The following is a 17530-nucleotide window of genomic DNA, read 5'->3' on the forward strand; positions in this document are numbered from 1 at the left end:
TTCAAAAATATTTTGTTATACTTTAATGTCTAAAATGTTGTTGTTATTACTTACGAACCAAAATTTCAAATCCTCTCAACCTTTTTTTTTGTTTTTCTGACAATTTGGCATAGATTAAAGTGTTTCTAACATGTTTTCATAAATCAAAATACAAATATTTTTTTATTTAAAATACCTACTTTGACTAAAAAAAAATTCTTTGAAAACCTACATTTATAAATTTCAAAATTTTGAGTTTATAGGTATCTAGGTCTCGAATTGATTCAATTAAAAGCTATTTTATACATTTGTGATTATTTTTACAGTTTTATTTTTATCCAAAATACCTAAAAATCGAATTTTTCAAACAGTCAACCACTCACCCAAGCACGTCAAAACCATTGCTTGGTGTCTTAAAAGCGTAAGAAAGAGAAATCTGAAAACGCGAGAGAGAGAAATCGGAAGCATAACAGATAAATGCCGAACAGAGAAATTGATAAAATTTGAGAGACTGGAATGGTGAGAGAGAAATCCGAAGCACAGATGAGGAGTAATGAGGAGAAATTATGATGAATAGTTTAATTTATTTGAAATAGTTTAAAAAATATTTTCGTCAAGTCATCACTAAATATCGGTAAAAACAGTTAAACTTATTTTGATGGTTACTTTTAAAATGTCTTTATAAAGAAAAGTCATCTCCCACAATTTCCTCTAAAGAAAACCGTTTCATTTCTTCACACCATATAAATTAAACCCATCATCAAATTAAAGTCGAAAAGGTTCAACGAGGCAAATTAAACATGGAAGAAACAACAATTCTTTACTCCTCTCTTTCTCTTGTCTTACTCCTCATTTCTTTAAACTTCTTCTTTCAATCCAAAAAATCCCACAAAAACCTCCCTCCAAGCCCACCTTCACTTCCCATCCTTGGCCACCTCCACCTCCTAAAACCCCTCATCCATCGCTCCTACCATACTCTTTCCCAAAAATACGGTCCTATCTTTTCCATCCAGCTTGGCTCTCGACTTCAGGTTGTAGTATCATCTTCAGCCGCAGCCGAGGAATGCTTCACCAAGAACGATATCATCTTGGCTAATCGCCCCAAGTTAATCCAGGGGAAGCACCTAGGCTACAACTATACCACACTTATAGCCTCGCCTTATGGTGACCATTGGCGCAACTTACGTCGAATCGGTGCCATTGAAATCTTCTCATCAAGTCGCCTAAACACATCAATAAGTGTTCGAAGAGACGAAATCAGGCGCTTGTTGCTGAAACTGTCGCGTGATTCGCGCCAACACTTCACGAAAGTGGAGCTGAAATCTATGCTCTCTGAGTTGACGTTCAATAACATCATGAGGATGGTAGCAGGGAAGCGGTACTATGGAGATGAAGTGACAAATGAAGCAGAAGCAAAAGAGTTTAGGGACTTAATAGCAGAGGTAGTTAAGCATGGTGGGGCAGCAAACCCAGCAGATTTCTTTCCGATGTTGAGCTGGTTTGGTCAATGGTATGAAAAGAAGGATAAGAAGCTTGGAAAGAGAATGGACGTGTTCTTTCAAAAGTTGATTGATGAGCACCGAAGTTACAGGCAGGAAAATACTAGTATGATTGCTCACCTTCTTTCCTTGCAAGAATCTGAGCCTCATTACTACACTGACGACATTTTGAAAGGGCTCGTATTGGTTAGTTGAACTTGAATCTTTTTCTTTTGTCCTTTCCCTTTTCGTTGTTTGTACGGCTGAAAGTCCAATGAGCTTGAGATACACAAACCGATCATTCCTTTCCGACTATTCAAACGTGAAACCTCTTACTCTTAGTTCTAATTGTTCTATTGTATTGGCATGCATGTTTAACAAACAAACCTTATTGTGCAGGTGATGATAGTTGCAGGAACAGACACATCTGCAGTCACATTAGAGTGGGCAATGTCCAATTTGCTTAACCACCCAGAAGTGTTGAAGAAAGCTAGAGCTGAAATAGACAGTCAAATTGGCCAAGAAAACTTGATTGATGAGCCAGATGTTTCCAAACTACATTACCTTCAAAGCGTCATATCCGAGTCTCTTCGATTATACCCTGCAGCTCCTCTTCTGCTTCCACATATGGCATCCAGTGATTGCACCATAGGTGGATACAACGTGCCGCGTGACGCGATCGTACTGATCAACGCATGGGCTATTCATAGGGATCCAAAACTATGGGATGATCCAACAAGTTTCAAGCCAGAGAGATTTCAAAAAGAGAAGGGAGAATCACACAAGCTCATGTCATTTGGGCTAGGAAGAAGGGCATGTCCAGGAGCAAACCTAGCTCAGCGTTTGGTGGGATTAACTCTGGGATCATTGATTCAATGCTTTGAGTGGGAAAGGGTTGATGGCAAGGAAATTGACATGATTGAAGGAACGGCAGGCATCATGCATAAAGCTCAGCCATTGGAGGCTATGTGTAAAGCTCGCCCCATCGTGAATAAGGTATTGTGCAAGGAAAATGTTTAGTTTATTTGTCATAAGTTTGGTGAACATATTGCAACAATAGGCTTTGATTTCTTAGCTAGTATACATAATCTTGTAGCAGGGCACCATTAGTGCATTGTTCAATTTTATTATTGTTATTATTATATTTTGGATGATTTGGATTGTATATAATTGTTATATATTAAGAGCCAGCATCAATGAAATAAATTTGTTGGGATGAACCAGGGAAAAATATCCTCTCTTGACTCATTAAATTGAATCTAATAGCAACAATGGTGTTATCAAGTTTTTCCTGATGTTTGAACCTATTGATCATTCAATTATTATGAAAATCAAAGTAACAAAAGTTAATATAACTACTGCATTAACAACATCCTTTACAGCAATCAAAGTAATCTAAGTTTAACTATAGCAATAATAAACAGAGGATAAATTCCCAAGTTTCAATTGAAACCGATTTTTTCTCTCAACCAAGACTGATTTATTATCAAGTATCAAAAACGATACAACACCCTGAAAAACCAGGGCATGACCAAAAGCCAATAGGACAATGATAAATCAGCTGCCAAGACACATGGCCACAGAGAGAAATTGATACAAAGCATATAGCCCAACATAAATACTGCCACCCACAAAAGATAGCGTTACATTACATTATACTTAGACGATAAACACCACAAAACAAACTGGACTGATCTATACCAAACTTATGTATGACATGATCTAAATTTGATACCATATAATATCAAAATCTATAGGAAACCATTTAAGTATAAACAAAAATCTATAATCCTGTTTGAACTTTAGAGGCCATTAATTAAAACAAAAATCAAGGCAATGGCCAATAGCTTTATGTACATGATGACGATAAACAAAAATCTATAATTTTCAACGTTTTATGCAAAAAATTAAATCAAGGATGGCTCAATAACCTCAAGGGCCTAAAGCTAAATATTTAATTAAGGTTTTTTTTTTTGAAATTAAGAAAATGAAACCTTTTTTATTGAAATAGCTAAAGATCATTAAATATGTATTATTGTTAGTTGATCGGGAACAAGAGAAATAGTTGAGAATTAATATGATTGTGAAAATTAGGAAGTGATAAAAAATTGAGATTATTAAGGACATAATTAGAGAATTGAGAAAATATGTCATTTTATTTATTATTCCATTTTTATATATTTTTAATAAGAAATGAGATAAATAGTTGAAAATTAACAAGAAGGTGAGAAGTAAGAGAAAATACATATTTATTAGGCATGAGTGAATAAGTAGATATTTTATTAATTATTTAAATTTTTATATATTTTTAATATAAATTAATTATATCATTATAAAATTGTGAGACCTATTAAAATTTGAGGTCTGAAGGAAGGGCTTTGCTCGCGTTACCCTAGAGCTAGCCCTAAATTAAACAATATAATAATATCAATGCATTTGATGATAACATTCTCATGTTCAGGCTTTATATTTCCCTTTCTTGGTTCTAGTTGCAACGCTTACTTATGTTAAGATTGGTGAAGAGGCCACATTTTTTTCCTTATATTTTCTATCAATCATTTTTCTTTCTTTGTGTCTCAAAGTAAAAATGGTAATGGCACGCAAAATTTAAAACTATAAGTACATAAGTAAGCAAAAAGAATCCTAATTGTTAGGAGCAATTGATTTGTAGTAACAAAACATTAGGCCTTTCATAGTTTTTGAATGAAACAAAAGATATGTAAAATCAATATAGAATATAGAAAAAATTAATGTACGATAGCATAATTATTTACTTACATTGAGTCTAGATATTTTAGTTTTAGGATCTTGGTGTTGTTGGGAATGGCATAGAAGAGATCATGACAGCAGAAGAAATATAAAAAAAAAAACCTAAACAAACTAAACTAGACACCATGTCGCACCTACCATGGAACTTCTTGGAGTTTTGATGCAAACAAAGACTTTGAGAAAGAGAGAAGTAATAAAAAAAAATCAGATTACCTTGCCAAGTAATGTGGTTATCACAATGACACCCTTAGGTAGTAAAACCATGAACACTACAAAAGAGGAAAAAACCTAAGCCACTCGATTATTTGACCTCCAACAAATGCACAGACACTTGCAATGGAAACTTCAACAAGGAGAGAGCTATCTAACCATGCCTATGTGCTAGCAAAGTGGACAACCAATTGTCCTCCTTTTCCTTACTCAATTCTATCCAAACCACACAAGAGAAACTCTTCCCAAGAGGTCTCACAAGGGTGGGGGCACAAGGAAAAGACTCTCAATTTTTCTGACAAAAATTCTCTTGTGAGGAGTGGTTAGAAAAAGACCTTTTATATCTAGGCTAAATAATTTACTTATTTTTCAAATAAGTCCTCAATAATATAACTCCTTAAACATTGACCTAGTACTTAATTAAACCATTTTAATTAGGTCTCTAATAGTTAAAAACCTAGTTTATGATTTAACTATAATTTAAATCGTACACACAATTTAATCTATAATGCAAATTTTGTACGTGACTCATTAAGTTCTTAACATGTTGGCAATAGAATTGAATCACATTCTTTATTAATTAATTTAAATGAATCATATTCATATTAAATTGATTTAACTCCACAAGTCAAGATTGAAATCTAACAATGCATAATGGCCACCCAATTCTTAGGAGAATCAATGGGGTCTTTTTACAATCTTTCAGTGTGCAATCCATCAATTTAATTCATTCCCTCATCATATATCCCGAAAATGATGAGAGCATGGTGTAATGTCTATTCTTTTTGATCTCTATATTTGTTCTTGTAGTTAAATCATTAGCTTTATAGAGACTTATGAAACTCATTTCATAATCACCCAATCACATTGGCTAAGGATTTGACTAAGATAATATCAACCAAAAACTATTAGGAGATATTCCCTTGAATTATTTAGGGTGATGATTCTTATCTGGAGCACTTATTTGCCTTTACATGCTTCATATTATATCTAAAAACATCATGATTTGACATCCTTAGTAAGACTCATAAAGATGAAATCAAAGCATAGGACTTCACATATAAGATAACTTGGTGTCTGAAATCTAAGGAGTATTTACATGACTGACACATTAGAAGTATTGCATAGACACTAGAGTAAGATATCAAATGCACTTCTCATGTTGGATCATGTTCAGTGAACCTGCTCCCCCAAGGCAAGCACCCACATGCTAGTTCCAATCTATATAGTTTAATATGAGCTTAGTTGCTTACTTCACAAGGAACATAGCATGTGTCGATTTTTAGCATTATTGATGCCCTTTTCTTAATAATACAAGGATCAAGAACTTTTAAGAACAGTGCTTTGATGCATAATGATCTTATAATTGTATCTCAATATAATTCCTTTGCAAAGCATATATAGCTCCATGGGTTTTTATCTACATAAGTATAAACAATAACTAAATTACGAATTCATAGATAAAAAACTACCTCAATGTTACCATAAATAACAAAATGTCGTACATAAATATCTTAAATTGTAATTCCTATAAAACCACATATTAGTTTATAGGGCCCATACTAACATGTGTGGTCATGCTTTGTCCATTTTCTTGCCTCTTTTTGAAGCCTAATCATTTTTTTACATAATAGAAACATGATTTAAATGATACATATAAATTTTAGTATTACTGAGCTCAATGACACCACAAGATCTTCATGTATAATATAATAACATGAAGTTGATTGAATAATTAGTCTTTAACACAATAACTGCAAGCTTAATGATGTTGTATTTCTAAACACATATAATATAGGAACACAAATGTAATTACTTAACAACAAATGCAAGACAAATAGAAGTTGATTGCAAAATTTATAAATCATCATATTCAATATCTCGTTAACTGAGTCAAATGCCACACCAGTATACATAATGAAAAAAATTTTAACATCATTAATGATTGAATTGACATTATTAATTTTGAAAAACATAAAATTTGATTTTATTAATGATTATATAAAGACTACTGATTAACACTTTGATATATTATAAGAATCCGTTGTATCACTTGACTTATTTAAATCATACTAATTAAAGACGGAGAGTGAAAGATTGGAAAACATTTTCTTTTTTTTTTTCAATAAGCATGGTATATTTCATTAATAAATAAGGGCTACCTTTAATTCGTACCTCACCATAGGTAAACAAAAGTTTAACTCATGTCCAGCACCTTATACAAAATCCTCCTTAGTTTGACCTTCACAACATAAAACCCAGCCTATAAAATTCCAAAGGAAAGAAACATGCTAAAAAAAGAAGACAAAACCCAACAAAACATTTATAAGACCTCCTCCTCATCAACCCACATCTCAACACACGTACGAAATAAAAAAATTATAAAAATTTAATTAAATATAATAAAAAATAAAAATTTATTTGAATTTTTTAAAATATATATAATTTAATGGCTATTTAAATATTGAAAAGTTTGAATACTCTCTTAAATGATTTATTCGATTAATATTCATCCGTTTATATACAAGTCATAGCATTAATATAAAAGAAAAATAATATGTACAATAAAGTGTAATGCTTAAATAAAGGTTTTAACATCCTATAATTAAGGAAATTAAGGGCATTAGATCAGGAAATTATATCACTAAGTTAATGAGCATATCTGTCATGATCCTCAGCATATCTATCATATTTGTCATGATCCCTAGCATATCTGTCATGATCCCTATTATCCTTCATTATGATATCTATCATGATTCCCTAATATCCTTCATTACTTCCCCTCAAGTTGGAGCATGAAGATTAGTAATGCCCAACTTGGCCATTAAATCATGGAAATGATTCCGTCCAAAAGCCTTGGTAAAAATGTCTGCCAACTAAAATTATGATGAGATGGATTATGGAACAAGGGTTTTGAATTGGATGTGTTGTCTGATAAAATGACAGTCTATTTTGATATGCTTGATACATTCATGAAAAACTGGATTTGCAGCAATGTGAAGTGTAACTTGATTGTCACAAAATAATGAAGCTAGTGATGGGTGTGAAATTCGAAGGTCAGCTAATAATTTAAGAAGCCATACAATCTCACTTACTGTCGTGGCCATGGCCCTATACTCTGCTTCTGCGAAAGAACAAGAAACAACTAACTGTTTCTTAGATCGCCATGAGATAAGAGATGAACCAAGAAAGATGATGTATCCAGTGGTTGACCTATGTGTTGTTGGATAACTTGCCCAATCTGCATCACAGTAAACTTTGAGAGTCAACTGACTATTAGCAAGAAGCAACAAACCCTGGCCTAGGGACCCTGTCATATATCTAAGAACACGTAGAGCTGCATCGAAATGAAGCTAACGTGGGCAATGCATAAATTGACTTAGTACATGAATGAGAAAACTAATATCAGGTCTTATGATAGTGAGATATAATAACCTTCCAATTAACCTTCTGTGCTACCCTGGATCTGAACAAAAGTGGTCCTTCATTAGGATGGAGCTTGACCTGTTGGTCCATAGGTGACGAAACAAGCTTGCAACCAATGAGGCCGTTATTTGCCAATATATCAAGCACATATTTCCGTTGGCTCAAGACAATGCTGGATGGATAACATGCCACCTCGATGCCCAAAAAATATTTCAGCTTGCTCAAATCTTTAATACAAAATTCACGATCCAAGTGAGCCTTTAGTTTGAAATCTTAAATGCATCAGTCCCTGTTACTATAATGTCATCAACGTAGATTAATACTGCAACAAATGACTCATTGGCAGAGTATGTGAATAGAGAATGATTGGCATACGATTGAATAAATCCAATGGCTAGTAAGGAATTAGTAAACTTTTGATACCAATTTCGCGATGCTTGACAAAGTCCATATAGAGATTTCTTAAGTCGATAGACACACTACTCCTTATTTCTAGCAAGGCCTTGAGGTATTTTCATGTAGACTTCTACTTCTAATTCCCCATGTAAAAAGGCTTTGTTGATGTCCAGTTGGTATAACTCCCAATGGCGTACAGCAGTGATAGCTAAAAGACAGCGTACTATGACCAATTTTGCAACCGAAGCAAAGGTCTCATGGAAATCCACCCCTTCAATTTATGTGTAACCCTTGGCGAATAAAGGATATTAAAGAATCATGACAGATATCGTAATGAAGGATAATGGGGATTATAACAGATATGTTGGGGATCATGACAAATATGCTGGAGTGGGTACACATTGTTGTTGATTTCTCAAGCAAGTGCACATATCGTTAACAAGTAATAGAGTAATGAAGTAGAGTATCGTTCCCACAAAGAATTGTTTAATTCCTACTATTAACTACTAAAATTATAACACCTTAATTTTATCCAAATAATTAAAATAAAAAAAAACTAAAACTAATAAATTGAAACCAAAATTAAATAGTAAATAAAAGTCACTTAACTACGGATCTAAGATTATACTATCCCTCAATACTTCATCTGATTGTTGTCTCTCTCTCTTAACTCAGTTTAATGGATTAAGTTGTTAACCTAGAATCCTAAATTATTTACAAGTCTCTGTCGAGTTTCCCATAAAAATACCTCTCCCAATTAATTTACTATTTTTTTTAAAAGCCCCAATTAATTTATTATATGTCTATGCAAATTAAATTGAAGAAAGATTCATTAAGTTTGTGCTCTAATCCTAACTACGTATGACTTATAGGTGTATGTCCACCCTAGATGCAAATCAAATCACCTAATCAACTAAATGCATTCAATCATACGCTATTCTATTCAAGGTCTACCTAAATCTCCTTCGTTAAGGTTTAACCTAGGTTTCCTATTCAATCTAATTGGTGATCAGGCAATTAGAACATTGAGAATATAATAAAATAAACGACTTAAATCCATCAAACATAAACAAAAGAGAGATAAATAAATCAGACTACATATTGAGTTCAATCATAATCTTAGATAAATAATTTAATTCCTCATCAAGTCACATGTTATCATCAAAATAAGTTTAAACATTGAAAACAAAACTAAGAAAAATAAAGAATACAGAAACTCTAAGAGTAAAACTCTTGATCTCCAATTTTTTTTGAATCCTTCAAATTCTTCTCAACTTTAATGACTCTGTGGCTTGACTCTCAGCTGTCAAACTGGTGTTTCATTCTCTCTCTTTTAAAAGTCTTTCAAAAGATTATTTTTATAGACTTTGAAGTTAGGCTAAGTTGGGTGAAGAAAAAAGTCAATTTCAATCAGGATTTCCTCATCAGACTATGTGGGTCACAGCCTTTTCCAATTGATTAACAGAAATCGTAATAACTCTAAGACTACTACAGTATATTAACTTCGACAAGAATTTTTACCATATTCCAAGCCGAACTAGGTAAAGTGGTAAACATGAAAGTTGTACAGTTTTTCTTATCTTTTTTATGGACCAAGAATCTCTTCATTTGGAACTCTATAGAGAAAGTTATGGCTAAAATACCGAATTAACTAATTTAAAATAATTAAGTAAAATCTACTAATTTTTAAGCATTACTACAAGAACTAAACTAAATTACTATTAAAATTAAGCTCAAATAACTCTATATCATAAAGTTATCACACATTCACTCCAAAAGGTGATAAAAAGGTTGGCTTGAAATCGAAGTGCTCATGTTACTTCTAAGAGGTGTTGATATTTGCGTTCCACCACACCATTTTGCTGAGGTGTGTCTGTGCAACTAGTTTGTCTTTCCATGCCATGCTCAAACTAATGATCCACCAAATCTTCATGCTTAAATTCCAAACCGTTGTCTATTCGCAATATCTTGATTTGTGTATTGAATTGTGTCATGACCCACTAGAAGAAATAAAGCAAGAGATTTCTAGTTTTTGATTTTTGCTTCATAAGAAAAACCCATGTTGCTCGGCTATAATCATCAACAATAGTGAGAAAATAATGTGCTCCTGAAAAGGATGCAGTGTGATAAGGCCCCCAAAAATCCCAATGGATTAAATCAAAGGCATGTAAACTTTTATTTCTACAAATTGGGAAAGGCAATCTAGTTTGTTTCGCTCTACAACAAGCATTGCAAAGAAAATTGTCCTTTCCAATGCAGGTGACAAATAAATTTGGAACTATTGAAAGATTATCCAAAGGAATGTGCCCCAATCGATGGTGCCACGGCAAAGCATTATCGTTGCCTTTAGCCAAAAAAACCTTGCCTACCTCATTGGCTCCAAGTAGTATAATCCATTTCGCACTTTACCCAGTCCAATCGGCTTCCTCAAGAGTAAGTCCTGTATCACACAAAAATCAGGTCCAAAAATGAGTAAACAGTTCAAGTCACGAGTTATTTTTGTTCACAGATAGCAAATTAAAATGAAAATTAGGCACGCCAAGAACTTTATCCATGGTTAAATTGGGCCCAAGATTCACTTGGCCCACAACATGTACTAGCACAGTATCACCATTTGGAATTTGGACAAGTGGGATATTAGAACTTTTAACCATGTTGAACAAACTGTCAATTTGATGAGTGATATGATCTATGGCCCCAGTATCAATTATCCACAAGTTGTTCTTGCAAGATGATTTACTAGAAAATTTTGTAGTATGGACATTTGAGGCCATGTTGATTGTTGGTCCACTATTAAAGTTGGACTCATTTGTCTACTGGCCCATTAGATCCATCAATTACTAGGTATTGGGCCTACGTAAGCCTAGGCACAGATGAATAAGGTTCGTGACCCATGTCCGTTTCTCCCTCAACTGCAAATGCATGAGTCTACTTCACAACCACCATCGTTGGCATTTTTGTCTGATCTTCCTTGGGTTTCTGTCTCCGCTGCCAATCCGGTGGGTAGCCCACAATCTCATGGAAGAATCACGAGTATGCCCGATTTCGTCATAATGAATGCAATGGGGACGATTTCCTGCCCCTCTACAATGGTCTCACCAATCACCTATCTTTTGCCCACTACCATGCCTTGCACCTTCAATTGTCTGATTTCTCGCCGTCAAAGCAACTTTTTCGAGCACCGTGGGTAGTGATGCAGCCATTGCCAACTGCTTCTCTTCTTGTGCCGCTATCACATAAGCCCATCCAATAGTCGACAAGGGCTCCAAGCTGAGAATTTGGGAACACACGGTTTTGTAGCTTTCATCCAATCCCATCAAAAAGTTAAATACCTTTTCTTCCTCACGCATCTCTTGCATTTGTCTCAAGACACCACAAATGCACTTTCCACAAGTGTAAACCGGTAAGGGTAGAAAGCTTTGTGCTTTATTCCATAAAGCTTTCAATTTTCCATAATAAGTAGAGATTGGGACCTTCTCTTGTTGCAAAAGCATAATTGCTCGCTTGAGTTCATAGACTCTAAGTGCAATGCCTTGAGTGAATCGTTCTTGGAAATCAACCCATATTTCACTTGTATTTTTTGTATGTATTGCTTCTCCCTACATTTCTTTGACAAAGTATTAATTAGCCAAAATAGTACTATTGTATTACACTGTACCCAACTTTGGAAATCTAGGGACTTGATTTCTAGCTTCATAATCGATCTATCCAGGTACCCTGGTTTGTTCTTGGATTAGAGAGCATTCAAGAAACTATGCCTCTAAGTGAAGTAATTATTCTCAATTTCACTTAATGGATGTGTAACAAATATTAGGCCAAAATGATTTGAGGGATGTAAATAAAAAGGCGATTTGGTTTCGACTAAGGTACTGTTTAGTGTAGTCGTACCTATGGTGGATACCAAATTCTCGTTACCCTTACTTATTCCTTCCTTATTCTTATCGGCCATTAGAGAATTTTAGCTTAGGTTGTCTGCAACCTTACTTTGAGACCATGAAGAGTTTGAATACTCTCTTGAATGATTTATTCGATTAATATTCATCCGTTTATATACAAGTCATAGCATCAATATAAAAGGAAAACAATTTGTACAATAAAATGTAATGCTTAAATAAAGGTTATAACGTCCTATAATTAAGGAAATTAAGGGAATTAGATCAGAAAATTATATCACTAAGTCAAAAAGCATATTTATCATGATCTCCAGCATATTTGTCATATCTGTCATGATCCCTAACATACCGGTTATGATCCTCATTATCTTTCATTATGATATATGTCATAATTCTCTAATATCCTTTATTAAATGTTATATCAATATTTTTTAATTTAATTTTAATTATTTTTTATCTTTTAATTTTTATTTTTTTAATCTATTAATAAGACTACTCTAACAAAATGAGATGTCTACAACTATCTTATGTCCCTTCCTTAATTTCTAGAATAAATCATGAAACACGTTTTTAGCTCTATATATATACATGTACAAAACAAGCTCTTTTCATTTGCTTCCATACTACCAAAGAAAATTCCTCTTCATATTGAGCTCAAGAAAGAAACTAGCAAAATTGTAAACATGGAACTAGAATCAACAATCCTTTTCTCATCTCTTTCTCTTATCCTTCTTCTCTTTTGCTTCAAGTTGTTGTTTCAAATCAAAACTTCCAAACAAAACCTTCCTCCAAGTCCATCTCCTCTTCCTTTTCTCGGCCACCTCCACCTTATAAAAAGACCCATCCATCGCTTTTACCATAGTCTTTCCCAAAAATATGGCCCTATTTTCTCCCTTCGGTTCGGCTCCCGCCTTGTAGTTGTAGTGTCGTCATCAACAGCAGCCGAGGAATGCTTCACCAAAAACGATATCGTTCTAGCTTACCGCCCCAAGTTACTCATAGGCAAGTACCTTGGCTACAATTGGAGCACGGTCGTTGCCTCACCCTACGGTGATCATTGGCGCAACCTTCGTCGGATTGGTGCCATCGAAATCTTCTCATCCAGTCGCTTGAACGCCTTTCTAAGCATTAGAAAAGATGAAGTCAAGCGACTGTTGATGAAACTATCGAGTGATGATAATTCTGGACAAGAATTTACCAAGGTGGAGTTAAAATCTCTGTTTGTCGACTTAACTTTCAATAATATTATGAGAATGGTAGCAGGGAAGAGGTACCATGGTGGGGACAGTGTGACGGACGAAGGAGAGGCAAAGGAATTTAGGGAGCTAATGAAGGAGTCTTTTGCAAGTGGAGGAGTTGCCCATCCAGGGGATTTTCTGCCCATTTTGAATTGGATTGGTGGAAGGAGTTACTTGAAAAAATTGATGAATCTTGGAGAGAGGATGGATCGGCTTTTGCAAAAGTTGATTGACGAGGTTCGAGCTAAGAGGCAAGGGAATACTATGATTGATCATCTTCTTTCTTTGCAACAAACTGAGCCTGATTACTATACTGATCAACTTATCAAAGGCCTAATTCTTGTAAGAGCCCTGACCACTACCTTAAATTCTTATGTTTTTTATTTTAGAAAGAGGAGATTTCAATCCCACTTTTTGGCAAGCTATATATATATACTTATCACTGAAATCAAATACTCAAAAATGCTATATTAATTTTAATGTTTAATAAAAAAACCCATAGTAATTGGATTTAGGGATAAAATGAATATATAGTTTTGGCTTTGCAAAGAACATTTTAGTTAATCCCTTGTTTTCTTCCTTTAGGATGTCAACCTCTAATCAGAAATTAAATTTAGCCTTCTCTAAGGGAAAAAAAAAATCAAACTAGTAATGGGACTTTCGTGATGAGAGCTCTATATATAATATTTTCAATTGTTTGGTGAACGAACGATGGACATTTTGATGATTCTAGTGAAACATTAGCTTTATTTGGGTTGAATTATATTCAGTCCTGAGGCAAAGAATTTTGTCCCACTCCAATTTTCTTATTATTCATTAAAACGGACAAGTGACGGTGAATGCAGATGGGCATAGGTAACATCCAAAAGCCAAAAATATAAAATATGTCCGACACGATTTCTACTGCTCAAGAATCTTCAATCACAGTAACTTTTTGTCACGGGCAAAGTAAAATTTTCAGCTAATCGCAACTAGCTAGTAAGACTTATGTTTTAGTGTCTTCGGCAGGATTGCAAGGTTATTATTTTCTTTTTTTGGATGAAATTGAAAGGTTATATTAAATCAAAACAGGTATCGACAAGAAAAAACTAATAATTAATGGATGCCCAAACTATTTTTTTTAATTAGTACCTCAGAAGACTTTATTGATCTTATCGATTCGCAAAGTTTTTATTTGGTTTAGGAAATTGCACGTGCATGCAATTATTAATATATTAAGAATGGTTTCCTCTCAGTCAAATAGCACTGGAATTTGCCAGTGAGGGATGAGTGATGGTCCAAGATTGACTCATGATAGGCATCCAGTCAAATAGCACTGGAATTTGCCAATGAGGGATGAGTGGTGGTTGAAGAAGACTCATGTTAGGCATGGTTCAAGCCAGTGGATTGTATATGTGGACCACTTTGGAACGGATCCAAGTCAATGATTCATAAAATCCAAATTTTGTGGAAAGAGTTTGCTTGAGTCTGTATTAATTGGAAGGTATCACGGCTGACACCACACGATGGCTTATCTACAAAAGATAAGTCCGTGCTCTGACAAAAAACATAATGAGCTTATATTAATTAGTTTTATGATACTTGTTGACCTTTCTCTTGCATTGTCTTCTTTAGAAGAAATATAGAATCCATTCAAGAAAGTGTTTTATTTTAACTTGTGTATAGATATTAATCTTCGTGAGAATAAAATTTACAGGTAGAAATTATATATTGTGTAGGTAATGCTGCTAGCCGGAACTGATACATCAGCAGTCACATTGGAATGGGCAATGTCCAATTTACTCAACAACCCAGATGTATTGAAGAAAGCTAGAACAGAACTGGATAGTCAAATTGGTCAAGAAAATTTGATTGATGAACCTGATGTTTCCAAGCTACAATACCTTCAAAGTATCATCTTTGAGACCCTTCGGTTGAACCCTTCAGTTCCTCTCCTACTCCCACACATGGCGTCAACTGATTGCAGGATATGCGGATACGATGTGCCACGTGACACGATCGTATTGATCAATGCATGGGCTATTCATAGAGACCCGACATTGTGGGATGATCCGACAAGTTTTAAGCCTGAGAGGCATGGGAATGGAGAGAGGGAATCAAACAAGCTGATGCCTTTTGGATTAGGAAGAAGGGCGTGTCCTGGAGCTGGCTTGGCTCAACGAGTTGTGGGCTTGACCTTGGGCTCATTGATCCAATGTTTTGAATGGGAAAGAGTTAGTGAGAAAGAAGTTGACATGGCTGAAGGTAATGGAATCACCATGCCTAAAGTCGTGCCATTAGAAGCCATGTGTAAAGCTCGTCCCATTGTCAACAAGGTTCTCACCGGAACTATTTAACATGGTTTTATATTTCTAAGCGGCTCACCAATAAATACAATTTGTTCAATGTGTAATAATAATGGTTATCTCTCGTTATGTGTGTAGCTTAAGCTTCAACAGAGCCTTCATACGAATAAAAAAATATAACTTTACTATGATTTTATTATCTCCCAATATGATTCGAGTATAATAATTAGAAATACACTTCGATATTTATCCACCTTAAATAATTATTTGTATAAAGATTGTTTTATTTAATCGTATCATCATCACATATTCTTATAGTTTCTTTTAGTAAACACAATTTGTTCATAACTAGTTAATGATGTTACCCTTAACGCTTCAAAAAGAAAATAAATAAAATATTTTAAAAAATCTTACATTAGACAGGTAGGGGAGTTCTGAGTGATTTAAAAAGTTAAAAGAGTTTAATAAAAACTTAAGAAGCTCGTCCTATCATGAATAAGATTTTTTATAAAATTATTTAAGTAAATTTTTATTCTTATCTTCTTATATGATTTTAGTGATATCATAAAATATACTTGAACTTTCTACTTAATTTAAATATCTTCATGCAAAGCGGTACTTTTATTTAGTATATTGTATTATAATAAATTCTAGTACGACAATTCATAAAATAAAATTCTCAACTATAGGAATTCTAGATTCGNTATATATAGTACCTGTTCGCCTCTTAATGTGTAACTAAAAATTACTTGTAGAAAAAACATTAAAGCATCACTTTTCATTAGTGCATTGTGTAACCTCTTTTTGCCTTCACTAGCTACCTTGCATATTGCTTTGTTTATTTCTGTAAATCTGACTTGTGAGAGAATTTTTATAATGGCATAATATCTAAAGAAAACTTTTAAAGTATTTTAAAAAGTTTTAAAAATTTTTTATTTGAATATTTATTTATGATTCTTTAAAATATATTATAAAAATAATTTTCTTTGCTTTAAAGTAAAACACTAATTACAAAAGCAACATGTAAACAAAGGAGGTCATGTTGATCAACAGTAGGACAATGGTTAGATCCTCAACCTCTAACACAATAGAAACATATCTTGTAATTTGGTAAGAGACATGATTCTCTAAATAATTATGATGTCAATTTATAAACGTCTGGCACTCAAGTATTTTACTTAATATTAATATTTAAATATTTAATTTATTAATTGATATATAATTTTTTAAAAATAAAATTAAATTTTTTTATATAAAAAAAGCATTTAACTCAATATTAAATATAAATATATCCTGTCCGCTGTAGCACAAACGTTAAAAAAAATAAAAAATATATATAAATATGTCCTGCTAAAAATTACAAAATGAAAAAGGAGAAGCTATAAGTGTGTGCTTGAAGCACGAGAAGATGTGGTCAAAAAATATGGAGAGGTGGGTTGATGCAATGAAGCATGAGAGAGAGGCAATTTACGGTTCAAGGAGAGGAAGATTCAATCATTGAGAGGTGTCCCTGCTTTGCTAGAAGAGTATCACGTATGCGCTGACGCCTGGTTGAGCACGTTGTACAACATTAATTGACAGCCATCGCGGCTGCCATTTCTTGGCGCATTAATTACGACCATTTTCGCGAAGACAAGGGACAGTGCGATTGAGACTCTCGCACATCGGCCTTGACTTGACAGTGTAGACACTGACATATCTTAACCATTTTTAATTATAATTTAAATTTAAAATTTCAATATTAAGTCTCAATATCATATAGATTTCGTTTAATTTTATATTTGGTTTGTCAATCAAATAAGGTATTGTTGAGAGAGAGCGTACATGAAATTTTTTAATTGGTTTGAAAAGATGTT

The 17530-nt window shown here is 33.7% G+C and overlaps 3 protein-coding genes across 3 annotated transcripts; 2 read left to right on the forward strand and 1 right to left on the reverse strand.

Moving 5' to 3' along the window:
- LOC18601858 (cytochrome P450 81D11) lies at window positions 768–2564 on the forward strand. Its single transcript, XM_018118646.1, has 2 exons — window positions 768–1664; window positions 1857–2564. Exons 1-2 carry the CDS (start codon window positions 780–782, stop codon window positions 2475–2477), a joined length of 1506 nt encoding a protein of 501 aa, XP_017974135.1. The 5' UTR covers window positions 768–779; the 3' UTR covers window positions 2478–2564.
- Window positions 11354–12207, reverse strand: LOC108661594. Its single transcript, XM_018119042.1, has 2 exons — window positions 12160–12207; window positions 11354–11857 (listed from the first exon to the last, which is right to left on the reverse strand). Exons 1-2 carry the CDS (start codon window positions 12205–12207, stop codon window positions 11354–11356), a joined length of 552 nt encoding a protein of 183 aa, XP_017974531.1.
- Window positions 12756–15811, forward strand: LOC18601860 (cytochrome P450 81D11). The gene is made up of 2 exons (XM_007032944.2): window positions 12756–13731; window positions 15108–15811. Exons 1-2 carry the CDS (start codon window positions 12835–12837, stop codon window positions 15723–15725), a joined length of 1515 nt encoding a protein of 504 aa, XP_007033006.2. The 5' UTR covers window positions 12756–12834; the 3' UTR covers window positions 15726–15811.

This window comes from Theobroma cacao, chromosome 4 (assembly GCF_000208745.1).
Source record: "Theobroma cacao cultivar B97-61/B2 chromosome 4, Criollo_cocoa_genome_V2, whole genome shotgun sequence".
Lineage (NCBI taxonomy): Eukaryota > Viridiplantae > Streptophyta > Magnoliopsida > Malvales > Malvaceae > Theobroma > Theobroma cacao.